General features: G+C 41.5%; 1 protein-coding gene across 5 annotated transcripts in view; it reads left to right on the top strand.

The window, feature by feature from the left end:
* The window catches only part of snx25 (sorting nexin 25), a 177,862-nt gene extending 159,089 nt beyond the window's left edge, over nt 1-18,773 (top strand). For all 5 annotated transcript variants that reach the window (XM_060927890.1, XM_060927892.1, XM_060927893.1 and 2 more), the window contains 3 exons: nt 5,893-6,074; nt 12,437-12,537; nt 18,190-18,773. In XM_060927890.1, coding sequence (XP_060783873.1) covers nt 5,893-6,074; nt 12,437-12,537; nt 18,190-18,255 — 349 coding nt within the window. In that variant the 3' untranslated portion in view covers nt 18,256-18,773. The remainder of the gene's footprint in view (nt 1-5,892; nt 6,075-12,436; nt 12,538-18,189) is intronic.
* Nucleotides 18,774-27,116: the final 8,343 nt, after the last annotated feature.

Below are 27,116 nucleotides of genomic sequence, written 5' to 3'. Positions count from 1 at the left end.
AGCTGGCTAGTTAACAGCTAGAAAACTAGCTTGTCGATATGATGTATGATAAGCTGGTCGAAAGGCCCGAAGGGAGATTATGTCGTGGCCATGTCTGTCTGTCTGTCCGTCCATCCTGGGAAGGGTGCTCACATTCTGAAATCAACTCCTCTCACAATTTTTTGGAGGAATTTCCCAAAACTTGGCAGGATTCTTTATGTCGGTAATGCGCATATTGAAATTTAATTAAATTCGGTCACATTTTACTAGTGTTACAGCACTGGATTAACAAAATTACAATTTGACAATTTTGTGAGAGTGTGTTTTCCTTGTGAAATCAACAACTCTCACAATTTGTGGAGGAATTTCACCAAACCTGGCAAAAGGCCTTGTTATATGACGGTAAAACGCATCTTGCGATTTAATTTCATTTGTGAAAATTTGACCAGAGTTTTGACCCTTGATTAAATAACTTGTACTTTGACAATTTCATGAGGGTGTACGTTCTTCTGAAATCAACTCCTCTCACAGTTTGTGGAGGAATTTCACCAAACTTGGCAGAAGTCTTTGTTATATGACAGTTATATGCATACTGAAATTTCGTTTAATTTGGGCAAATTGTACCAGAGTTATGCCCTTGATTATTAACTTGTACTTTGGCAATTTCATCAAAGTGTGCTTGCTTTCTGAAATCAACTTCCCTCACAATTTTTATCCCCCGCTGGCCAAAAGGCCCGAAGGAGGATTATGTCGTGGTGGTGATGTATGTCTGTCCGTCCGTCCAGGGAAGGGTACTCACCTCCTGAAATCAACTCCTCTCTCAATTTTTGGAGGAATTTCACGAAACTTGACAGGATTCTGTTATATGTCAGTAGTACGCATATTGCATTTTCGTTCAATTCAGTCGCATTTTACCAGAGTTATGGTGTGGTTGCCAGCAGGGGATATTGTGCTCTCAGAGCACTCTTGTATTTCACAAGTAGACATGAGGCTCATTTTGCAGTGTCGCATCCTTTGCAATTCATTAAATAGGAGCAAAACCTGACAAAATGTAATCACTGGTCAGTTTAATAAGAACATCTGTACACTTGCCCCTTCATGCAGTTATCCAATCAGCCAGTCATGTGGCAGCAGTGCATAAAATCCTGCAACTACTGTTTAGACCTCTAGTTTATGTTCATTGGTGGGGATGCGATCTGAGTGACTGACTTTATGGCACAGTTGCCAGACAGGCTGGTTTGAGTATTTCGAAAATTGCTGATCTGGCATTTTCACACTTGACTGTCCCCATGTTTTACTTTAAAATGGTGGGAGGAACATCCAGTGAAGAGTATCTCTACAGGTGGGAATGCCTTGTTGTTGAGAGAGGTCATGGAGGAGAATGGCCAGGTTGGTTTGAGCTGACAGGAATGCAGAAGTTACAGATTGGATCAAGATCTGGCACTGTTTTTCCAGTTTTCCCCAGTCTCCCAGTTTCAGTGACTCTCTGCCCACTGTAGCCTCAGATTCCAGGTCTTAGCTGACAGGAGTGGAAACCAGTGTGGTCTTGTGTTATTGTGGTCCGCCTGCCTTAAAGGATATGGGACATGGATTTTTTTCTGGGTATAATTATGTATAAAGGACATAAGAAATGCCATCTAAATCACTGCAGGGCATCAAAAATGTGAAAATCATCACATTATTCAACTTTTTTTTATACATCAGCGTAAAACAATGATTCGTTAATTAGCTAAGCAGTCACGTGATCCGTGACGTCACAAAAACTTTCCAAGGAGCCAGCACTTGGGTATCTAATGTAAACGGGTTACCGAAATGGACACCATCGACAGTGACATTCCCGATGTTTCACAGAGATGGGAAGTTAGACCCGATCAATTCGAACCGATAGCTGGAAATTCACATGAACATAGATCTTGTCTTTACTCTGACGGGTCAGATGATTCTGAGAGTGAGAGTTCATTCAATCCCCATGAAACTGAAAGCGGTCGGCTCGATAACACATCCTGGTAAGTTAAAAACAATTCTGCTCAAAGGCTAATGATCTGTTGAAAGAAGTATTATTTTTGTATCATACATTGAAAGTTCATCATAGATCTAGCTAAAGTCCGTTGGAAGCTAGGGGTTTTTTTTTTGTTATTTTTTGAGATTGATTGAGATACAATGCTTCCAGAGTCCGAGATGAAAACATTCAAAATGGCGAAACGAGTCAGAATTATGATAATCAATAATTGATACACCCAAAATTATAATACTAATCCTTACCGCATGAGGCCCATGGTAAAACCACACTTCCAGGAGGGGCTGCCGTCTGCCTCCCAAGCCGGCCGAGAGCGCTCCTCGTCGGGCACGGCCAGGCGGGCGAATGCCCTGGTCCGTCCGCCCTGTCTAAAAAATAATGGTACAACTCCGAGTGAAGGTATCAATGCGCTGTCGAAGCACGCAGAAGGTGTTAGTACGCCTGTCATTATAGTGCGGACTTTCCATAGCATAGAAAATCGCCACATTTCAATTTGTGTAACTGAACTTGTTTCATATCACTGGTCATATAAACCTATGTAAACAGGAAAAACGCGGAAGAGTTTGGTCGCATCTAACTACAGCCCCAAAAAATACCATTGGCCATGCTGAGCCTAGCTACATTGCTAACAGGAGTAACAGCGCGTCTGACTGACTGGGAGGTCGCAATACACCATGATGTTCAATGTACGTTAAACACTCTAAAAACGAAACAATTTTCTTGTCATCCAAGACACAAAAACTATTTTGTCGCATTCGTCATCATCACGATTCACACTTCTCCATATTCATCTACCCGCTTGTGCTGTACCCGAAAGTTTTTGTGACGTATGATCACGTGACAGCGGCTCTTCCGGTTGTAAAATATGCATATCGGAGCTCGAGCAGAAATGCCATATAATCATCACGAATATAACGATTTTGCTGAATTTAATAGATAATTTTGTATTTGTTGATGCAATTATTTCATATTTTTAATGGAAAGAAACTGATATAGCGTGCATTTATGTTTCATGTCCCATGTCCTTTAAGGCTTGTTGTGTGTTGTCCATTCTGAGATGCTTTTCCACTCACTGCAGTTGTGGAGAATGGTTATGTGAGTTGCAGTTGCCTTCCTGTCAGCTTGAAGCTATCTGGTCGTTCCCCTCTGACCTCTCTCCTTAACTAAGCTCATGCCATGTATCAGCATGATTTTATGCATTGTGCTGCTGCTATATGATTGGCTGTTTTTGGATAATTCTATAAATTTGCAGACATAAGGCAGCCCTTATCAGCTACAATTTTGTTCATTACTGACGTTAGCTAGGTAAGCTAGCTAGCTTGTTAACTGGTTATAGCATAGTGTATAGTAAGATACGGTTGGCTTTGGCTGTAGGCTTTTTTTTTTTTTTGGTGTAATTAGCACAGAACTATTCCGACTTATTCAGCACTGAGTACGTAATATGTTCTTTCTAACAGGGTTTTAGCTTAATGGTGTTCTTTGACCCCAGCCTGTTTGTACGAGCATATTTTTGACTACAAAGACTATTAAAGTGGCCAGTGTAGGGTGACCAGATTTCCCTAGTCTGAAACCGGGACACTTTTGCGCGCGACCATGCTCTTGCACGCACACCTTTTTTTTTTACGTAAACGTGACACTCAGAGAGGTGCCCTTATCATTTTGTTGAAGCTCACATTTATCAACATCTCACATGAAATAAAACAAACAGGCATTTTGTTATCTAGTAGCATAGTGGGATACAGATCAGTTAAATTATGGTCAGACAACAGATTTTGTAATGGCTGAGAATAGGCCAGGCTATGTCCATAGGCCAAATTTAAACTGATTTATTTCACCTGTTTGTGAGAACACCAAGAAGAATGCATATGCACATGTAGGCTATATCTCTAAAATTGTATGCACTATAGCATGAACTTAAAAAGTAGATATGTGACCTCAACATAGCCTAGGTCAGAATCAACCTTACTAACCATTCCCCACAACTGAATGAATAAAGCAAGATGATGTGTACAAAAGTGAACACTTTAATGGAAGGTGCAACAAGCTGTTCAACACAGCAATATGGCCAAACTGTCAGAATGGTATGTTAAACAGAAACAAAAAAGAGACAAGTGATTTGAGAATATATACTACGGAAGCCGAGAGAGGCCCTTCATATAATCCTTTTTTTATTCACCTTGTTATCCCGAGATAACGACATAATTAATTCGAGATCTCGAGAAAACAAAACCGTTATTCCGAGATCTCGAGAAAACAAAACAATTATTTCATGATCTCGAGTAAACAGCTGAGAAATGGTTCATTCAGGTGCGCCAAGAGACTTGTGATATGCTGACTTTGGGGCTATTTCTCATTCTGTATAGACACAACTTTGGTCATTAGAATGTCTGGAATAATCGATCACCTAATAAGGCAATATTTTGATCAGGGGTTGACACAGGGAGAGATTGCATTAAGTCTTTTAATAAGGGATAATTTCAAAATTAGTCCGCAGCACCTCCGCAGAAGACTGGCCCGGCTTCGTCTACCGACGGAGATACAGTGATCCAGCTGAGATCATGAAATAATTGTTTTGTTTTCTCGAGATCTCGGAATAATGGTTTTGTTTTCTCGAGATCCTGAATTAATTATGTCGTTATCTCGGGATAACAAGGTGAATAAAAAAAGATTATATGAAGGGCCTCTCTCGGCTTCCGTAAAATATACACTCAAACAAAACAGCAGTAAAGGAGGAGAGGGGCGACAGCCCGAGGAAAGCCCCCACAGGAGTGCACAGCATTTGCAGCATAGGCTACCCAACTTAGTACAAGAACAAAGCACTTACAGTGTGTGCAGTAGGCTTCGTGCGCATTGTTCTGCACCTCTCGGAGGAAGGGGTAGGTGCCCTGTAAATCTTTGGAAAAGGTACATTTTCTTTTCGGCATAATTGCTGCGGCATTACTGCTGCTAGCTGCTAGACAAAGAACATTCGCGCCAGTTAATGTTTATTTTATTGTTGCATGGCAACACGTTCTGTTGTCTGGAATAATGTGGCTAAATAAACACCCATGCCACAGGGCCAGGGGGCAGTAACCAGGGAAGTTTGCGATTCCTGTCAATTCATCAAAATAGTAAATGCAGACATTTCTCCGCTAATGATTCCCACGCTGCTCAGTCGCAAACATCGCGAGTGGCGAAAACCGGGACATATCCGTGTCCTGACTGACTTTTGTCGGGACTCGGGACACACAACCCCAAATCGGGACTGTCCCGGTTAAACCAGGACGTCTGATCACCCTAGGCCAGTGACAAGACCACAAAGCACTTCTGGATAATGTTGACTGTTGTGAATTGTCTCAATTCAAATTTGGCACACTTTTTTTTTTTGGGTAATAATAATTACATTGGCAGCACGGTGGTGTAGTGGTTAGCGCTGTCGCCTCACAGCAAGAAGGTCCTGGGTTCGAGCCCCGGGGCCGGCGAGGGCCTTTCTGTGTGGAGTTTGCATGTTCTCCCTGTGTCCGCGTGGGTTTCCTCCGGGTGCTCCGGTTTCCCCCACAGTCCAAAGACATGCAGGTTAGGTTAACTGGTGACTCTAAATTGAGCGTAGGTGTGAATGTGAGTGTGAATGGTTGTCTGTGTCTATGTGTCAGCCCTGTGATGACCTGGCGACTTGTCCAGGGTGTACCCCGCCTTTCGCCCGTAGTCAGCTGGGATAGGCTCCAGCTTGCCTGCGACCCTGTAGAACAGGATAAAGCGGCTAGAGATAATGAGATGGGAATAATAATTACACTAGGTTGGTGATAGAAATTAAATAAAAATAAAGAAAATTATTTGTGGATTTTGTTTTCAAATTAATTTTTGGAAGAGTCCCCTTTCTCTGACTCCCTGTCTTGTTTCCCTGTACTCTTCCATAGGCAGATCAGAGACACCGTAAACTGGATCTTCAGCGAGCAGATGATGGTTTACTACATTAATATATTCCGGGACACGTTCTGGCCAAATGGAAAACTGGCACCACATAACAAAGATCGGTCAGATGCCGAGTGCCGTGAGACCAAGGAGAGAGCGCAGCAGAAACTGCTGGACAACATCCCCGGTAAGATCAACTTTTTCTCCTGAGACCTGCAGGCTCTCGACATCTTTTTGCTTTCCAGTGCTGAAAAAAAAAAACCCGTTGTGTTTTATGTGATGACACTGAATTGTCAGGTTTTGATGAGCTGTGTGGAGAAGCAGCGGTTTTAATGATATGCAATCTGGGGTCTAGTCTCAACGCAGTTCCACTCGGAGGCTTGCCACTGAACAGAGGCGTGATGCAATTAGCTACACAAGTCCATTACACTGTACCAAACACGCATTATAGCACTTCTGCTTGATACCTAACAGAGCAGCACTCCGATGAGAAGAATATACAAAATAGTCTATTTTAATTGGCTGCCATAGCATAATGTTATGCCTGAGCGAATTTATTATGGTTGTGATGTACTAATTTACCATTTATGTTAAGTCCTTAACCAACCTTAAAATTTCTGATTTGCTTTGATTCATAAGATCAGTGTGTTTTGAATATTTTTCACATTCATCCATCCATCCATTTTGGCATATCGCTACAGCCACATGGCGGCTCTGACAGCTTCAGCCATCAAAGTGTCTAGGGAACATTACAGTAGTGGTTTCCTGTTGCCTTCTACTGGATTATTATAGAGGTTTTCTCCTCTCAACCATTCACACTCACATTTGCACCTATGGACGATTTAGAGCCACCAGTTTTGGTGGCAAAAAAAATGGGCAAATGCAAGCCACCAGAGTTTGCATGTTCTCCTAGTGTCTGCGTGGGTTTCCTCCGGGTGCTCCAGTTTCCCCCCCACAGTCCAGAGACATGCAGGTTAGGCAACCTGCATGTCTCTGGACTGTGGGGGGGAAACTGGAGCACCCGGAGGAAACCCACGCAGACACTAGGAGAACATGCAAACTCCGCACAGAAAGGCCCCTGTCGACTGCTGGGTTCGAACTCGGAACCTTCTTGCTGTGAGGCAACAGTGCTGCTGTGCCGCCATTTTTCACGTAATAAATGGAAATTGTAAATGAATGTAATCAGGGTTTCCGCGGAGTCTTAAGTCTTAAAAAGGAGGCGTCGTGGCTCAGGTGGATAAGGCGCCATACCATAAATCCGGGGACCTGGGTTCAATTCCGACCCGAGGTCATTTCCCGATCCCTCCCCGTCTCTCTCTCCCGCTCATTTCCTGTCCTGTCTCTACACTGTCCTATCCAATAAATGTGAAAAAAGCCCAAAAAAATATCTTAAAAAAAAAAGTCTTAAGTCTAAAATTTGATAATCCTAATTTAAGGCCTTAAAGTCTAAAATACGAGCATATTTTGCATTGTAGGTCTTAAATGTAATTTTGTGAAGTCTTAAATCCTTACGTCCATTTACCCCATTCGCTTTTTTTTGTTAAATGCGTTGGTGATATTCATAATTAGTCATATAGGCTAGGCCTACTTAGTATCAGTAGGCTACGATGTAAACTACAAATGAGACACAGTGGAATCTGGCTTCTAGCCTGGTTGGCATGGTGATGCACAGGGCATGGTACGCGCGCATTTAGACAGTAGAGCCTAAAAGAAGCGAGGGAGATTGTCACGGTTTGTAGCAAAATGGGCAAATGCAAGTTTAACGACTGCTGGCTCGAACGCAATGATTTCGTAGACTGGTTAAAACGTGTACCAAACAATCCGTTTGAGGCGTACTGCACATTGTGCAAAAGAACACTCAAACTCGGCACCCTGGGTGTAAAGGCACTGGAATCGCACGCGAAAGCGGAGAAGCACCAGGCTGCCCATAAAAGTCTGCAACAATCGCATGCCATCACTCAATTTTGTTCACCGTTGTCAGGTCCAAGCACATCTCGAGACGGTGTATCAGCTAACTCCGTGCGAACTGTAACGTTACAACACACAAACCGTACGGAATCGAATGCCTCATCCTCAAGTGATTTGCAGGATGTCTTTGGCTCCACTGCAGCTTTAAAAGCCGAAGTGTTGTGGATTTTAAACGCAGTGACAATGCATCACTCAGAAAAGCAGTGACAAGATTGGGGAGCTTTTTCAGGCCATGTTTCCCGATTCTAACATTGCCCAAACGTTCTGTTGCGGCAATGTAGTGTGCTCTCTCTCTCTCTCTGTCTCTCTCTCTGTCTCTCTCTCTCTCCATTTAATCAATTTGTTAATGATCTAGCATAATGCAGTGGTTTTCAAACTTTCTCAAACCCTTTCCTAACATCCCTTTCTCCCTCTCTGACCCCACACCCCCATTTTAGTCGGTTTGTCAATGATCTAATGCTATAACGTTCCACTTCATGTTATGTTTCTGTTTCTCATTAATGCAAGCGCGCACCCGAGGGATATAATGAGTTCATTGGTGAATGATGATAAATTTTGTTATTTTGAAAGTAATTCAGGCTCTCCCAATTTTCTTTATTTTTTTTGTGCGGCATAAGTCTTAAATTTAACCTGTTATGGTCTTAAAAAGTCTTAAATTGAACTTGTTCAAGCCTGCAGAAACCCTGGTAATGTGCTGAATTGGAAAGGCGTCTTAATAGTGATGGTGGTTGCAATAGTAGTAAAATTAGATGTTTGAGCAGGCAGCAAATACAGATAGTTGTTGACTTACACTACCGTTCAAAAGTTTGGGGTCACCCAGACAATTTTGTGTTTTCCATGAAAAGTCACACTTTTATTTACCACCATCAGTTGTAAAATGAATAGAAAATACAACCCCGATTCCAAAAAAGTTGGGACAAAGTACAAATTGTAAATAAAAACGGAATGTAATAATTTACAAATCTCAAAAACTGATATTGTATTCACAATAGAACATAGACAACATATCAAATGTCGAAAGTGAGACATTTTGAAATTTCATGCCAAATATTGGCTCATTTGAAATTTCATGACAGCAACACATCTCAAAAAAGTTGGGACAGGGGCAATAAGAGGCTGGAAAAGTTAAAGGTACAAAAAAGGAACAGCTGGAGGACCAAATTGCAACTCATTAGGTCAATTGGCAATAGGTCATTAACATGACTGGGGATAAAAAGAGCATCTTGGAGTGGCAGCGGCTCTCAGAAGTAAAGATGGGAAGAGGATCACCAATCCCCCTAATTCTGCGCCGACAAATAGTGGAGCAATATCAGAAAGGAGTTCGACAGTGTAAAATTGCAGAGAGTTTGAACATCATCTACAGTGCATAATATCATCAAAAGATTCAGAGAATCTGGAAGAATCTCTGTGCGTAAGGGTCAAGGCCGGAAAACCATACTGGGTGCCCATGATCTTCGGGGCCTTAGACGGCACTGCATCACATACAGGCATGCTTCTGTATTGGAAATCACAAAATGGGCTCAGGAATATTTCCAGAGAACATTATCTGTGAACACAATTCACCGTGCCATCCGCCGTTGCCAGCTAAAACTCTATAGTTCAAAGAAGAAGCCGTATCTAAACATGATCCAGAAGCGCAGACGTCTTCTCTGGGCCAAGGCTCATTTAAAATGGACTGTGGCAAAGTGGAAAACTGTTCTGTGGTCAGACGAATCAAAATTTGAAGTTCTTTATGGAAATCAGGGACGCCGTGTCATTCGGACTAAAGAGGAGAAGGACGACCCAAGTTGTTATCAGCGCTCAGTTCAGAAGCCTGCATCTCTGATGGTATGGGGTTGCATTAGTGCGTGTGGCATGGGCAGCTTACACATCTGGAAAGACACCATCAATGCTGAAAGGTATATCCAGGTTCTGGAGCAGCATATGCTCCCATCCAGACGACGTCTCTTTCAGGGAAGACCTTGCATTTTCCAACATGACAATGCCAAACATCAAATGATGTTTGATGTTTGACTGGATGTGTGTATATTGGATGTATGTGTATATGTCTTGTGTTCTCTTAATTATTTTTAATTTATTGTTGTCTGATGGAGACTGAGCTGTAAACTAAATTGCCCATTGATGGGACAAATAAAGTAATCTTGAACTTGAACAAACCACATACTGCATCAATTACAGCATCATGGCTGCGTAGAAGAAGGGTCTGGGTACTGAACTGGCCAGCCTGCAGTCCAGATCTTTCACCCATAGAAAACATTTGGTGCATCATAAAATGGAAGATACGACAAAAAAGACCTAAGACAGTTGAGCAACTAGAATCCTACATTAGACAAGAATGGGTTAACATTCCTATCCCTAAACTTGAGCAACTTGTCTCCTCAGTCCCCAGACGTTTACAGACTGTTGTAAAGAGAAAAGGGGATGTCTCACAGTGGGAAACATGGCCTTGTCCCAACTTTTTTGAGATGTGTTGTTGTCATGAAATTTAAAATCACCTAATTTTTCTCTTTAAATGATACATTTTCTCAGTTTAAACATTTGATATGTCATCTATGTTCTATTCTGAATAAAATATGGAATTTTGAAACTTCCACATCATTGCATTCCGTTTTTATTTACAATTTGTACTTTGTCCCAACTTTTTTGGAATCGGGGTTGTATAGTCAAGACATTTTTCTGGCCATTTTGAGCATTTAATCGACCCCACAAATGTGATGCTCCAGAAACTCAATCTGCTCAAAGGAAGGTCAGTTTTATAGCTTCTCTAAAGAGCTCAACTGTTTTCAGCTGTGCTAACATGATTGTACAAGGGTTTTCTAATCATCCATTAGCCTTCTGAGGCAATGAGCAAACACATTGTACCATTAGAACACTGGAGTGAGAGTTGCTGGAAATGGGCCTCTATACACCTATGGAGATATTGCACCAAAAACCAGACATTTGCAGCTAGAATAGTCATTTACCACATTAGCAATGTATAGAGTGGATTTCTGATTAGTTTAAAGTGATCTTCATTGAAAAGAACAGTGCTTTTCTTTCAAAAATAAGGACATTTCAAAGTGACCCCAAACTTTTGAACGGTAGTGTACGACCTATGCAACTTGCAACCGATGGACTTTACAACCGGCGAGTGAAGCCTTTCTTAATTTATCACTCGCAAAACCCGCGGGCGTTCAGGAATGTAAACAAGCACACTTTGCCAGTCTACTTTCATTCTAACCATAAAGCACGGATGACGCAGGCACTGTTCGAAGACTGGTTCATGAAATTTATGAGGAGAAAAAGAAACAATTCAGACGAGGCTTACCATGTTTATGAAACAAGCAAATGCTCCCGCCAGCCCGAGCGCTGCCACAGCTGATGATGACGTAGACGACCCACTGTGATGCTAGTGGTCACTAAGTTTTGTATTTTGGTATGTTTCAAACTAAAATGTTTCCTATTTTTCACACCTGTATTTCGTATTTTTTGTTTTGCACATGTTAAACGAGTTGTACTGTACGCAGTTTAGTATGCAATGTTTGACTTAAACCAAATAATGAGCCAAGGTAATGAAATAAGAAAATGCTGATAAAATAAGACTTTAAGATGATTACAATATCATTACACATCACAATATACTTACGTTCATTTAACATAGGCCGACTTACGACCAGATCAGTTTACAACCGGTCAGTTGCAACCAAACGCAGTCGTAAGTCGACGCATACTGTAATTGTACTTTTATTAAAGCTGATATGGTAGTATTTGATGTAAATTCTAATTTTTATGCCTCCGCCACCTTAAGGTGCAGGAGGCATTATGTTTTCAGGTTGTCCGCGCGTCCGTCCATCCCGAAACCTTGCAAACACGATCTCAAAGACTAATGAAAGGAATTTCACCAAACTTTCACCATTTGTGCGCTTTGGGACAAACATGAAATGATTAGATTTTGAGATCAAAAGGTCTCAGGTCAAGGTCACCGTGAGGTCAAATGTCTGTCTGAAAACCTTGTGAACACAATATCTCCAAGGCTGATACAAGGAATTTCACCAAACTTTCACCATTTGTGCATTTGGGGACAAACATTAACTGATTAGATTTTGATATTAAAAGGTCACAGGTCAAGATTACTGTGAGGTCAAATGTCCATCCCCAAATCACAACTTAATAAGGCGTGTAGTCTACCAGGCGGAGGCATCCCCATCGACGCCGTTGGCGTCGAGTTCTATCTAGTTTTAGGTTTTTATTTTTTTATTTTTTGCATTCAGCATACACACACGTCCTTATACATACAGAGCATATGTAATCTGAGCTGCTTGGCATAGAGCTTCAAAGCTCTCAGCACGCCATCTACAATTTCAGTGGAACCAAATGAGTGTAGACAATAGAAAGCACTTTGTAACTCAAAAAAAAAATCGATTCTTTACAGATTATTCCTTTTAAATATAATGATACTATTTAGTACATTTTATAACACTTGCTTGGGAAATGTGTATCCCACGTTATACACTTTGGTACAGATCGTTCTCTTAGCTGAGCAAAGCAGGAGTGAAGTGAGAGGCTTTTGTAATACAAGAACTTTTTATTCCTGTCCATTAGATGCACTACAGAATCTAGTGGGGCAGCAGAACGCTCGTTACGGGATCATCAAGATCTTCAATGCACTTCAGGAATCCAGTGCCAACAAGCATCTTCTTTATGTAAGTAATTTGTATGCAGTCAGGCCAGCCTAACCTGTACTGCCCTGTTTTATCTCATCTGCACCTGCCACTATCATTTCTCCTCTTGTTTAGAGTGCTTTCACTTCACTGAAGATGAGGCCATTATGGAAATTTAGTGCACTTTAGAAACTGGGGTCTGGTATTTTCCATTACTCTGCAGGTTTAAGAAATCAACTGTTTGTTTATTTTTTCTCATCTCATAAGATGAGATTCTGAATTTCTTTTTGAAGTCAGGTACTTCTCAAAACTCCAACTGATTCCTCGATCCGACATCCAACAGACTGTGACCCATCGATCAAAGTCTGCCATCCTTAAAGGGATCCTCCAGCGGATTTATTCTCAGACTTATTTTAAGTAAAAGTAGTCGCAGATTTCAAAAATCAAAACTTTCATTTTCAGAGACCAAATAGTGTTCAAGAAAAATGAATTTTCTTCAAAATGTCAGACGGGCTTCCTGCAGTGATGTCATGTAGCAGTCGCTTGGAGCAACTCAGCTGTTTATATTCTCAGTTTCCATCGTAGTTTTGTTAGTTTTACAAGTCTTTTACCGAATTTATCAGTTATTAAATAAGTATGCCTCATTGTGTAGCATATAAATGCCATAATGATGCTAAAAAGAAAGCACATGCTGGAACTAGACTGCATTTCTGCAGACTCAGATTGTTGGCGCGCCCAAGACGCACTATTTCGAATAATGAACGCATTGTCAAGAGGGGCAGGGGCCAATATGGACGCGAGCATTTTATACCCTATTTGGAACGTTTCGTGGCGTATTACAGACCCTCCAGGATTTCGCGATGTTGCGATTTGCAACTTCAACGCAAATTCAACCAATCCCCGCGAATTCAGAGCGGTGTTGCAATTATATTCGATCACCGCAAATTTGACCAATCGTTGGCATCGTCTTGAGGTGACGTCGACAAACTACCTTCCACCTTACTTCCAGTGTTGCCAGATTGGGCGGATTACCGCGAGTTGGGGGGTTTCAAGTGCATTTTGGCGGGTTTTGAACATATTTTGGGCTGGAAAACGTCAGCAGTATCTGGCAACACTGCTTATTTCCATGTTTCCGTTCAAGAGAAGCAGCATGTGCGAGTCAGTGTTTATATAGGCTTAAATTCTGTTACTGAAAGTGTGTTATGTTTACAGTGAAGGACTGTGTGCACTTTACATTATTTTTTTTACTTAATACAAGAAATTAATGGATGCCATCATTTTTGCCAAAATGGTATTTTATTTTCCATTGTTTAGGCAGCTTCAGCATCATACTGTGAGATTCTGTTCAAATTGGGTTTTTTTTTCTTCTATGAAGCCTGAGCCATTTATTTTATTAGTTTATAATTATTGTTTAATTTAGTCTTCAGGAGAGACTGCCTGCACACAGTACTAGTATTAATAGGTTTTTTTTTTCTTACATGAAAGCTGAGGCATTTATATTATATTTTAAGGTAACTTCATGTTGTGCTGTGAGGTTCTCTGCACTTTAACTTTTGAACCAACAGGAGCATTTGGATAAGTAAAGCCTATTTTTCTGTATTTTTGTAGTCCTGGTAATCTTTTTTATCGGTAAAGTTGTTTATAGGACCATTTCTCAGTGTCTGTTTTTTTAATCAATAGTTTTTCAGTAATAACTTAATATTTAACATATCACTCAATTTTAATCACAAAAAGAGAAAATCGCAACAATTTCTCACAACTTTCACTTCCTCCCGCAATGTAATCGCAACAAAAACCTAAAAAACACCGCAACTTTCATCGCAGTTTTTTGGAAAACCCCCGCAACATCAGACATTTTAGCCCACAACAATCACAAAAAAGGCCCGCGGAATCCTGGGGGACTGATATTACTTGACTTCATGGTCTCAATATCGAAAATCTTGCACAAATATGCAACTTCCAACATTATTATCTGGATATTCAACACATTTCAGCATCGGATGAATTTGTTTTGACCGCCACCATTTTGAATATACGTCGGACCCGTTCGTGTATTTACGTCGCCCCGTTTGTAGCATCCCAAGCGAGTAAAACCTGATCCAAGTCCTTCGCTAGGTGGCGTCGTACAGTCTACACCAAACTGAAAACAAGTTCTCATTTCATTATTATCTCTAGCCGCTTTATCCTTCTACAGGGTCGCAGGCAAGCTGCAGCCTATCCCAGCTGACTACGGGCGAAAGGCGGGGTACACCCTGGACAAGTCGCCAGGTCATCACAGGGCTGACACATAGAGACAGACAACCATTCACACTCACATTCACACCTACGGTCAATTTAGAGTCACCAGTTAACCTAACCTGCATGTCTTTGGACTGTGGGGGAAACCGGAGCACCCGGAGGAAACCCACGCGGACACGGGGAGAACATGCAAACTCCACACAGAAAGGCCCTCGCCGGCCACGGGGCTCGAACCCAGGACCTTCTTGCTGTGAGGCAACAGCGCTAACCACTACACCACCGTGCCGCCCTGAAAACAAGTTAATAAAATAAATTATAATTTACAAGGAGGAGATAATATAGATGTGATATATAGTGGCCTATGGTTGAATTCCAAAATATTGCCACTGATTAAACAATATCTCAATATATTTGGTTGAAGCATTGATTTTTGTCATCTACATTGCTTCATATGGCTTCTAATACCAAAAAAACAGAATTGAGAAGAAAAAAAACAGCCCCTGGGCTGCCCCAGCTGTTCATTGGGCTCGCTTTGCTCACTAGGTTTGCTTCAACTGAAGGATAATCACTGGGCCCCCCATTGTAGAAATGGGCCCCTGTTTTTTCCCAGGAGGGGCCCCTTGACCTGCAAAACAATCTGAGTTTCTGTAGAGAAAATGCAAAGTGTGCTTCCTCAACTATGGCAAAGCGTCACCGACAGAAACTGGATCAGATACGAGACTTCATGCTGTAAAATCTTTTTTTACATAATCTAGAGAAAGTGTGTGTGCTCTAAAATCTCAATTTAAACTGGCTCAACTCGTGCTTTTTTTTTTTTTTTAAATAAAACATGATGTACAGTGTCCTGAACCGGTGTAGTGCGCTTGTATACAGCTTTTGGATCGACGCACTCGTTCTTGTCGTTTTTCTGTCATGTTTTTTCCCCCCATAGAGAATGAATGGGGCTCACAAATTGAACTATCCTGCTTGGACACGCTTCATCAGACATGCACCAAACTTCATGGGATACCTCAGGCCAACACCTCCGACACATACATGCAGTCGGTTCTGACCCGCACTCATCTATCTTTTCGTTGATTTCCCCCGTTCACTTCCATTCATTTTCCCCCCATTCAAATGAATGGTTTTTCAGGAGAAAAAACTTAACGTCATGTCATGCTTCGCGCTCTAAAATCTGTTTTAAATAATGCCACACTCTCTGTTAATCTACCGAGCACCAGTTCATGTAAGAAAAAAAAAAGTTTGAGTGCGACTTGTCATGTCGTGCTGCGAGTTGAGCCATTTTAAAGCATACACACACTACACACCAGACTTGTAGTACTCGAGTCCGACTGATGCCCTAATTTTAAGGACTCGTGACTAGACTCAGACTTGAGCACTGATGACTCGGACTTGGACTCGTGCATTAACTGCATTAGGACTTGGAAAATGGAGACGAGGACTCTTTTTTTTTTTTTTTTTTTTTTTTTTTTTTTTTGTAACATGCCATAATAATTTGGCATAATATATTTATATCTGCATTAATCTCATCTCATTATCTGTAGCCGCTTTATCCTGTTCTACAGGGTCGCAGGCAAGCTGGAGCCTATCCCAGCTGACTACGGGCGAAAGGCGGGGTACACCCTGGACAAGTCACCAGGTCATCACAGGGCTGACACATAGACACAGACAACCATTCACATTCACACCTACGGTCAATTTAGAGTCACCAGTTAACCTAACCTGCATGTCTTTGGACTGTGGGGGAAACCGGAGCACCCGGAGGAAACCCACGCGGACACGGGGAGAACATGCAAACTCCACACAGAAAGGCCCTCGCCGGCCACGGGGCTCGAACCCAGACCTTCTTGCTGTGAGGTGACAGCGCTAACCACTACACCACCGTGCCGCCTATCTGCATTAATTTTGTACTAATTTCATGCCAGAGTGAACCACCTGTGTGCCTTGGTGCATGCATCAGGTAGATTCTCGGGGGCATTCCAGAGAGCACGTGCTGAGTGGACTCTCACATGTGCGCCGTAAACAACAGGATTAAAGCGCAATCAGCACGCCTATATAAAAACTGTGAAAACACACTTTGCAAAGTATCGAGTTGCGTTATTGACACATTACCGAGCCTTATTTCCTTGTTTGGATTCCTGAGCCCTGAGTTCCTGTTTCTCGTCTTTGATTCTGCCGAGTCTACCATAGCCTGTTTGTGCCTCGCTTGACCTATGGCCTGTTTCACTGTTTTACAATTTTGCCTGCCGTTCTGGATTGTTTATCTGTCTTCACTTGTAATAATAAACACACCTTCTGTACTTACAGCCGTCTCCTTACCATCTCTGCCAGAATACTTCACACTCCCTGACAAAGAGAAGCACATTCACCTGTTCATACGTCATGTTCAGGAACAAACTAATGTTAATGGCGCTGAAACAGCCACCGTCAAATGGTGCAGTTGGAGTGCTGGACTCTGACTCGACTCATCTATTTTTTTATTTTTTTTTAATGACTTGGACTTGAACACTGGGGACTCGAGACTGGACTCAGACTTGAGGTTTAGTGACTCGACTACAACACTGACACATGCCACACACACATACAAACTGATAAATTCAGTAAAATACTTGTAAAACTAGCAAACTACGATGTAAACAGAATATAAACAGCTGAGTTGCTCCAAGCGACCACTACAGATGTCCTCACATACATCACCACTGCAGGAAGCCCATCTGGCATTTCAAAGAAAATTCATTTTTCTCAAAAAGTATTGGGTCTCCAAAAATGAAAGTTTGATTTTTGAGATCTGGCGACAACTTTTTATTTAAAATAAGTTTGAGAAGGGGGCGGTACGGTGGTGTAGTGGTTAGCGCTGTCACCTCACAGCAAGAAGGTCCGGGTTCGAGCCCCGTGGCCGGCGAGGGCCTTTCTGTGCGGAGTTTGCATGTTCTCCCCGTGTCCGCGTGGGTTTCCTCCGGGTGCTCCGGTTTCCCCCACAGTCCAAAGACATGCAGGTTAGGTTAACTGGTGACTCTAAATTGACCGTAGGTGTGAATGGTTGTCTGTGTCTATGTGTCAGCCCTGTGATGACCTGGCGACTTGTCCAGGGTGTACCCTGCCTTTCGCCCGTAGTCAGCTGGGATAGGCTCCAGCTTGCCTGCGACCCTGTAGAACAGGATAAAGCGGCTACAGATAATGAGATGAGAAACAGGTACAAATAAAACGTTTCCGCAGAGAGAAAAGCTAAGAAGGGATTCAGGAAAGGAACCAAGGAGGCACAAATTACAAAATTAGAAGAATCCTTAGTTCACTCTTTTTAGTTCGAGACAGTTTGACTGGTTGGTTTTGTGATATTTTGATGCAGGGGTGCCATCTAGTGGCAGTGCAGGGATAGTATTATTAAGGCTGCTAGTCAGAAAGTGTTGAGAAATACCAGTGAAGATTAAAAAAAAAATTCTCCCCTCTTATTCACAGGTATTGCTGGAGATTCTCCTCAAAGAACTTTGCCCTGAGCTGAGCGAAAAGATGGAACACGTCTGATCTCGTGCAGAGTCACCTGTTGAAAGAAGGATTCGGCTCAACTTCACTTATTTTCTGTTACTTGAACATGATGGAAGGAATTTTTTTTTTTTTTAATTTAATTTAAGAATCGCTGTAAGAAAATGTTTGATTTGATGGCGTCATACTACAGGACCTGACGGACATCAGTTTTCTTCACCCCCCCCCCCCCCCCCCCCCCAATACTGATTTCCAACACACCAGATGTGTCAACCAACCAAGTTTGTTTCTGTTCCTTTTTTATTGTCTGTGGGATTTTTGTTCGACTGCAAGGTCATAAAATGTGAATAGTTGTGGACTGAGTGTTGTACTTGCTTAAAAAGAGAAAATGAAAACATGGACCTCTTGAACCTCTATACCTACATTACAGTACATGTTGTGGTCATTTATGAAGGCTTTTAATTGTGCAATGTATCATGTAAGGTTATTGTGCTAGTTTCATTTGTGAGATTATTATTATTATTATTATTATTATAGATTTTATTTTTACCAGAATAGACTAGAGCATTTATAAGCAATAAATTGCAAAAAGAACAGTGGTCACTCATTTTTATTACTGTTATTGAAGAATAAAACTGGGTGGCATAGTGATGCAGCAGGTCAAGCCTCACAGCTCTAGGGTTGCTAGTTTTAGTTTCGCAAGGTCTCCCTTGTCTACATGAGTTCTCTGTTTGTCTCCTACCTCCCAAAATGTCAATCGGCTATACTAAACTGCATTTAGGTTGTAAATCAGTCCCGTGTGATGGACTGGTTTTCCTGGGATAGGCACTTTGAGCAGGATAAAGTGAACAAATGAATGAATAATGACTCTGCTTCTCAACCTTTATCACACCAGTGCAGATGGACAAATGGCATTGTAATTTGACCATTTTTAAAATTAGAATCCATTAGAAATTAGCACTGAGGTCAGATAATTGGACCAAACCAGATGGGTGTATGACCATTTGGGGGGGGACAACAACCCAGTACCATAATAGTAAAAGTTTTTCTGTAAACTTTTCTCTGGGGGGAAAAAAACTCCAGTACTGATTAAAGCAAGTGACGAATCATGTCCGTGATAGGAAAACTAAACCTTGAACTTTTATGGGGAGTTACCAGGGGAATGTACTATGGCAGCAGTGCTCACATATTACATTCTGCCATAAATGAGATCCATCTGGAGGTCTTTAAACACACGTTGGATTCATCAGGGCTGCCTGGAAAGAAACGTGTAAGGGGGGAAAAAAACAAATCACAGTCAAGAACTACACCAAAGGAGCCACTATGTATTGTCAATATTGGTGAAATTCTTCATTAGCAGACGGATCATGGAATTGTCTTGATTTCTAAAGTCTATATGCATAGATGCATTTACTGGCCACTTTAATAGGAATACTGGTGTCCCTTGCTTATTCATGCAATTATCCAATCAGCCAATCTTTTGGCAGCAGGACAATGCATAAAGTCGTGCAGATACAGGTCTCATCTCATCTCATTATCTGTAGCCGCTTCATCCCTCTACAGGGTCGCAGGCAAGCTGGAGCCTATCCCAGCTGACTACGGGCGAAAGGCGGGGTACACCCTGGACAAGTCGCCAGGTCATCACAGGGCTGACACATAGACACAGACAACCATTCACACTCACATTCACACCTACGGTCAATTTAGAGTCACCAGTTAACCTAACCTGCATGTCTTTGGACTGTGGGGGAAACCGGAGCACCCAGAGGAAACCCACGCGGACACGGGGAGAACATGCAAACTCCGCACAGAAAGGCCCTCGCCGGCCGCGGGGCTCGAACCCGGACCTTCTTGCTGTGAGGCGACAGCGCTAACCACTACACCACCATGCCGCCCCAGATACAGGTCAAGAGTTAATATTTGCTTTAAACATCCAGACTTGGTAAGCTTGTGTCCGGTGTCGTCTCAAGGTTTGGTTTGTTTTGGATTTTGAGATATGATTCTGCTCCGCATGGTTGTAAAGAGTGCTTCTTTGAAGTACTGTAGACCGTTAACTTGAACTAGTCTGGTTTCTCTCTTCAATAAGGCATTTCTGCCTACAGAGCTGCTGCTCACCGGATGCTTTTTGTGGCTACTGCTTCATAGAGGCTGTAGGCACTATGTCACCGTGCTGTAAGAATGAGTGTAACAATAGCGCACTGTGCATGTGCATACAGGTATTAAAATGACCGGTGAGCGTATACAATTCAGTTCACCATTCGAAATAAACGGACTAAAGAAATCGCTTTCGGGCAAGTTTATGGTTATTACCGAAGGAAAGTGCGTTCCTATTTTAAAATATCCTCCAGGTTCTCCCCCTTTCCTCGCCTTCTTCGGCCAGTGGTTTCATGTGTGATGTAGATGTGACGCACTTCCGAGTTGTTATAGAAAGTTGTCGAAAAGAGTATTGAGACCACTGAGCTCTAGCGCCAGGCCATTTCTGGGAAATAAGAGTTTGGGTCATGGCACCAGCGTGTGTACAACCCCGATTCCAAAAAAGTTGGGACAAAGTACAAATTGTAAATAAAAACGGAATGCAATAATTTACAAATCTCAAAAACTGACATTGTATTCACAATAGAACATAGACAACATATCAAATGTCGAAAGTGAGACATTTTGAAATTTCATGCCAAATATTGGCTCATTTGAAATTTCATGACAGCAACACATCTCAAAAAAGTTGGGACAGGGGCAATAAGAGGCTGGAAAAGTTAAAGGTACAAAAAGGAACAGCTGGAGGACCAAATTGCAACTCATTAGGTCAATTGGCAATAGGTCATTAACATGACTGGGTATAAAAAGAGCATTTTGGAGTGGCAGCGGCTCTCGGAAGTAAAGATGGGAAGAGGATCACCAATCCCCCTAATTCTGCGCTGACAAATAGTGGAGCAATATCAGAAAGGAGTTCGACAGTGTAAAATTGCAAAGAGTTTGAACATATCATCATCTACAGTGCATAATATCATCAAAAGATTCAGAGAATCTGGAAGAATCTCTGTGCGTAAGGGTCAAGGCCGGAAAACCATACTGGGTGCCCGTGATCTTCGGGCCCTTAGACGTCACTGCATCACATACAGGCATGCTTCTGTATTGGAAATCACAAAATGGGCTCAGGAATATTTCCAGAGAACATTATCTGTGAACACAATTCACCGTGCCATCCGCCGTTGCCAGCTAAAACTCTATAGTTCAAAGAAGAAGCCGTATCTAAACATGATCCAGAAGTGCAGACGTCTTCTCTGGGCCAAGGCTCATTTAAAATGGACTGTGGCAAAGTGGAAAACTGTTCTGTGGTCAGACGAATCAAAATTTGAAGTTCTTTATGGAAGTCAGGGACGCCGTGTCATTCGGACTAAAGAGGAGAAGGACGACCCAAGTTGTTATCAGCGCTCAGTTCAGAAGCCTGCATCTCTAATGGTATGGGGTTGCATTAGTGCGTGTGGCATGGGCAGCTTACACATCTGGAAAGACACCATCAATGCTGAAAGGTATATCCAGGTTCTAGAGCAACATATGCTCCCATCCAGACGACGTCTCTTTCAGGGAAGACCTTGCATTTTCCAACATGACAATGCCAAACCACATACTGCATCAATTACAGCATCATGGCTGTGTAGAAGAAGGGTCCGGGTACTGAACTGGCCAGCCTGCAGTCCAGATCTTTCACCCATAGAAAACATTTGGCGCATCATAAAACGGAAGATACGACAAAAAAGACCTAAGACGGTTGAGCAACTAGAATCCTACATTAGACAAGAATGGGTTAACATTCCTATCCCTAAACTTGAGCAACTTGTCTCCTCAGTCCCCAGACGTTTACAGACTGTTGTAAAGAGAAAAGGGGATGTCTCACAGTGGTAAACATGGCCTTGTCCCAACTTTTTTGAGATGTGTTGTCATGAAATTTAAAATCACCTAATTTTTCTCTTTAAATGATACATTTTCTCAGTTTAAACATTTGATACGTCATCTATGTTCTATTCTGAATAAAATATGGAATTTTGAAACTTCCACATCATTGCATTCTGTTTTTATTTACAATTTGTACTTTGTCCCAACTTTTTTGGAATCGGGGTTGTATGTCAGCCTCAGTTCGGAGGTTTCAGTTTTGAAAACTGTAAGAGGTAAGAGTAGAATAATATATAAAGTACAGACACTTGGTACATTTTACTTCAGTGATTTTTAAGTTCATTTTTGGGTTACACTTAATTTTTGTGGCTACTGCCTCATAGAATAAATACAGTGCTCAGTGTAAATAAGTACACCCCCTTTGAAAAGTAACATTTTAAACAATATCTCAATGAACACATACAATTTCCCAAATGTTGACAAGACAAAGTTTAATATAACATCTGTTTAACTTATAACAGGAAAAAATAAGGTTAATAATATAACTTAGATTACACATTTTTTCAGTTTTACTCAAATTAGGGTGGTGCAAAAATGAGTACACCCCACGACAAAAACTACTACATCTAGTACTTTGTATGGCCTCCATGATTTTTAATGACAGCACCAAGTCTTCTAGGCATGGAATGAACAAGTTGGCGACATTTTGCAACATCAATCTTTTTCCATTCTTCAACAATGACCTCTTTTAGTGGCTGGATGGAGAGTGATGCTCAACTTGTCTCCTCAGAATTCCCCAAAGAAAATAATTTCTTTCCACCACAAAGGTGAAGGCTACAATAAGATCAGCAAAGCTTTACTTATCAGTCAGAATACTGTAGCAAAAGTGGTATAAAAATTTAAGAAAGATGGAACTGCAACCATCTCACAGAGACGTCCAGGTCGTCCCTGGAAGTTAACACCTCGACAGGAGCGTCTTCTGATGAGAAGGGTTGAAGAAAATCGGCATGCAAGTTCACTGCAGTTATCTAAAGAAGTAGAAAGCCAAACTGGGGTGACTATTTCCCGTGACACAATACGGCGTACACTGCAGAGGAATGGCATGCATGGATGCCGACCACGAAAGAAGCCTCTCCTAAAGCCCAGGCACAAAAAAGCCCGCCGAGAGTTTGCCAGGGCCCATGCTGACAAAGATGAAGACTACTGAGACTCTATACTCTGGAGTGATGAGACCAAGCTAAATGTTTTTGGAACTGATGGCTTCAAAACTGTATGGCGTCGCAAAGGTGAGGAATACAAAGAAAAATGCCTGGTGCCTACAGTGAAACATGGTGGTGGCAGTGTCCTTATGTGGGGCTGCATGAGTGCTGCTGGTGTCGGGGAGCTGCATTTCATTGACGGCATCATGAATTCACAGACGTATTGCTCTATACTGAAAGAGAAGATGCTACCATCACTCTGTGCCCTTGGTCGTTGTGCACTTTTCCAACATGACTAAACACACATCTAAGGCCATTGTTGGATTTCTGAAGAAGAACAGGGTGAAAGTGATTCAGTGGCCAAGTATGTCTCCCGATCTGAACCCAATCGAACACCTATGGGGAATTCTGAAGAGACAAGTTGAGCATCACTCTCCATCCAGCATCCAGTCACTAAAAGAGGTCATTGTTGAAGAATGGAAAAAGATTGATGTTGCAAAATGTCGCCAACTTGTTCATTCCATGCCTAGAAGACTTGGTGCTGTCATTAAAAATCATGGAGGCCATACAAAGTACTAGATGTAGTAGTTTTTGTTGTGGGGTGTACTCATTTTTGCACCACCCTAATTTGAGTAAAACTGAAAAAATGTGTAATCTAAGTTATATTATTAACCTTACTTTCACGTTATAAGTTAAACAGATGTTATATTAAACTTTGTCTTGTCAACATTTTGGAAATTGTTTGTGTTCATTGAGATATTGCTTAAAATGTTACTTTTCAAAGGGGGTGTACTCATTTACGCTGAGCACTGTATATATGCTATATTTACTGTATGGACATGGGATCAGAAAACAATTTTATTTATAAGCAGTAGCCACATGGACCCATAGGGTACCTATTTTTATTTTTGACATTTCTGTATAAACTCTGGAGACAGGTGTGTGAGAAAATCACAGGTGATCAGCAGTTTCAGAACTACTTAAACCAGCCCTTCTGACAATGCCATGGTCAATGTCACCGAGATCACATTTTTCTCTCTTCTGAAGTTTGATTAACCGAAGCATATTGACTTGTATCTGCATGACTTTAGGCACCATGCTGATGCTGCATGATTGGCTGAATGCATGAATGTACAGGTGTTCCTAATAAACATGCTGGAAAGTGTATATTCAGGACCTTATCTTGCTGTCGGGTCAGCCAAGATCAGATGGACCTTATAAGTTCCAAAATAACAAAAAACCCAAGGTTACCCAAAATGGTCAAAACTGTGATATTATGGGCTTGAACATATTGGGGTCCCATACCTAAAATTTCATGTAGCGTTCTCTTTCCGTTTTGAAAATATACCTCATTTTATACATGCCCCATTCTGCTAGGTTGTTGACGTTACGGACATTACATTAAAAGATATAACGGGATCGATCCACTTAAAACACCTCAAAAGCAAATGTTGATGGGGCAACGAACTGTTATGCCATAAAGTGCCCTGTCGAATGTTACAATTGAGTATAGTTACATATATTTGCTGGGTCTTCTAGTTATGTGACACGTTATCAGGGACCCCGATATTAGACAGAGAAACACAAAATTTCACAACACTTTATTAAAGCTCCAATTATTGGGCTCACAAAACATCATTTTATGCATAGTATCGGCTTATTATACTAGTTCCTTAATTAATTGACGGTTGTCCTTTCCATCAAAGATTACATAGCTTATATACTTGTTGAACAATGTTACACATAACGTTACGGACACTACGCAATGTGTCTTGGGTTATTCCCAAAGTCACAACATGGGACGTGTTTCAGAGAAATGTTTTTAGTACAATTAGTCATGACACACTGCATCTACTACACATTACACCTTAACGAATTATTAAAAACCAAGGGTGACTACTCGAACATTGCATCATGCAGCAGGGCGAAACCTACTGGGTAATACTAGTATATCAATATCAACACAGGATCAACACCACGTTATACATACTTAAACATGCTTTTGGAAAATACTAGTAATTGTAATACCTCTCGAGAGAGGTCACTTATGTGAGCAGCCACCTCTTATAAAAGGCCACATTTGGCTGTCTCACGGATGCATTTGGACCTCTCGTGAACAACCACCTCATTTATAAGGTCACTTTTGGCCGGCAATAGGGGAGGCCACTCAAACGAGGTTCAACTGTACATGAATAGCCGTCTCAAAAACAAAAGTGTTAAAAAGCACATTATGTAAAAAAATATGTTATTAACAAGCCAGGGCTGTATCTTGAATGGTCAAAATATGTCTTGGTAACATCTTGATTATAATAATTTAGTGTTCAATTAGTTGGCCTGTGGGGTCTTAATTCAATCAATTACAACTTTGAGAGAAGAATATGATTAATTTGCGTCATTCTCACATGAAGGTTTCATTTAAATTTGTCAAGAAGTCTCAATTAACTGGCTTTACCAAAATATCAATTTGGCGTTATGGACACTACACCCGTTACGGACACTACATATTGCAAATATATCTATTAATATAACAACTAAAGACGTATGAATACACTGTGTGCACAATTATTAGGCAAGTGAGTACTCTGACCCTACCATTATTTCTATGCATGTTTTCCAACCGCAAGCTAGATACACTTGAATGCTAATTGGATTTAAGCATTCTCAGGTGGTATTTATTTGTGTAATGAGGGAGGGTGTGACCTAAAGTCATTAATACCCTATATTAAGGTGTGCATAATTATTAGGCAGCTTCTTTATCTCAGGCAAAATGGGCCAAAAAAGAGATTTAACAGACACTGAAAAGACTAAAATTGTAAAATGCCTATCAGAGGGATGCAGCACTCTTGAAATAGCCAAGCTATAGAAATGTGAGCACAGAACAATCAAACATTTTGTTGCAAATAGTCAACAGGGTCGCAAAAAATGTGTGGAGAAGAAAAGACAAATTAACCGCAAAAGACTTGAGAAGGATTAAACATGAAGCTACCAGGAACCCATTATCCTCCAGTGCCACAATATTCTAGAACTGCAACCAACCTGGAGTGTCCAGAAGGACAAGGTGTTCGGTGCTCAGAGACATGGCCAAGGTAAGGAAGGCTGAAACACGACCACCACTAAACAAGACTCACAAGTTGAAATGTCAAGATTGGGCCAAGAAATATCTGAAGACAGATTTTCCAAAGGTTTTATGGACGGATGAAATGAGAGTGACTCTGGATAGACCAGATGGATGGGCCCATAGCTGGATAACTAATGGACACAGGGCACTTTGACTCAGACACCAGCAAGGTGGTGGAGGGGTAATGGCATGGGCTGCTATTATTAAGGATGAGCTAGTTTGACCATTTCAGGTTGAAGATGGACTTAACATCAACTTCCAAACCTACTGCCAGTTTCTAAAAGATACATTCTTCAAGCAGTGGTATGGGAAGAAGTCTGTATCATTCAAGAAGGCCATGATTGTTATGCAGAACAATGCACCATCACATGCACCCTAGTACTCCACTGCTTGGCGAGCCCACAAAGGCCTTAAAGATGACAAAGTAATGACATGGCCCCCTTCCTCACCTGACTTAAACCCTATTGAGTACTTGTGGCCCCTTCTTAAGCATGAGATTTACAGCGAGGGAAGACAATACACCACTCTGAATAGCATTTGGGAGGCCGTGGTTGCTCCTGCACAAAAAGTTGATCGTCAACAAATCAAAAAACTAACAGACTGGATGGAAGGCTCATGGCAGTTATTGAAAAGAAGGGTGGCTATATTGGTCACTGAATATTTTTGAAATGCTAGAAGTGTTTATTTGTTAATTC

This window comes from Neoarius graeffei, chromosome 8, assembly GCF_027579695.1.
Source record: "Neoarius graeffei isolate fNeoGra1 chromosome 8, fNeoGra1.pri, whole genome shotgun sequence".
Classification (NCBI taxonomy): Eukaryota; Metazoa; Chordata; class Actinopteri; order Siluriformes; family Ariidae; genus Neoarius; species Neoarius graeffei.
Note: the sequence above shows the minus strand (reverse complement) of the source record. Positions and strands in the feature narration are given on the sequence as shown.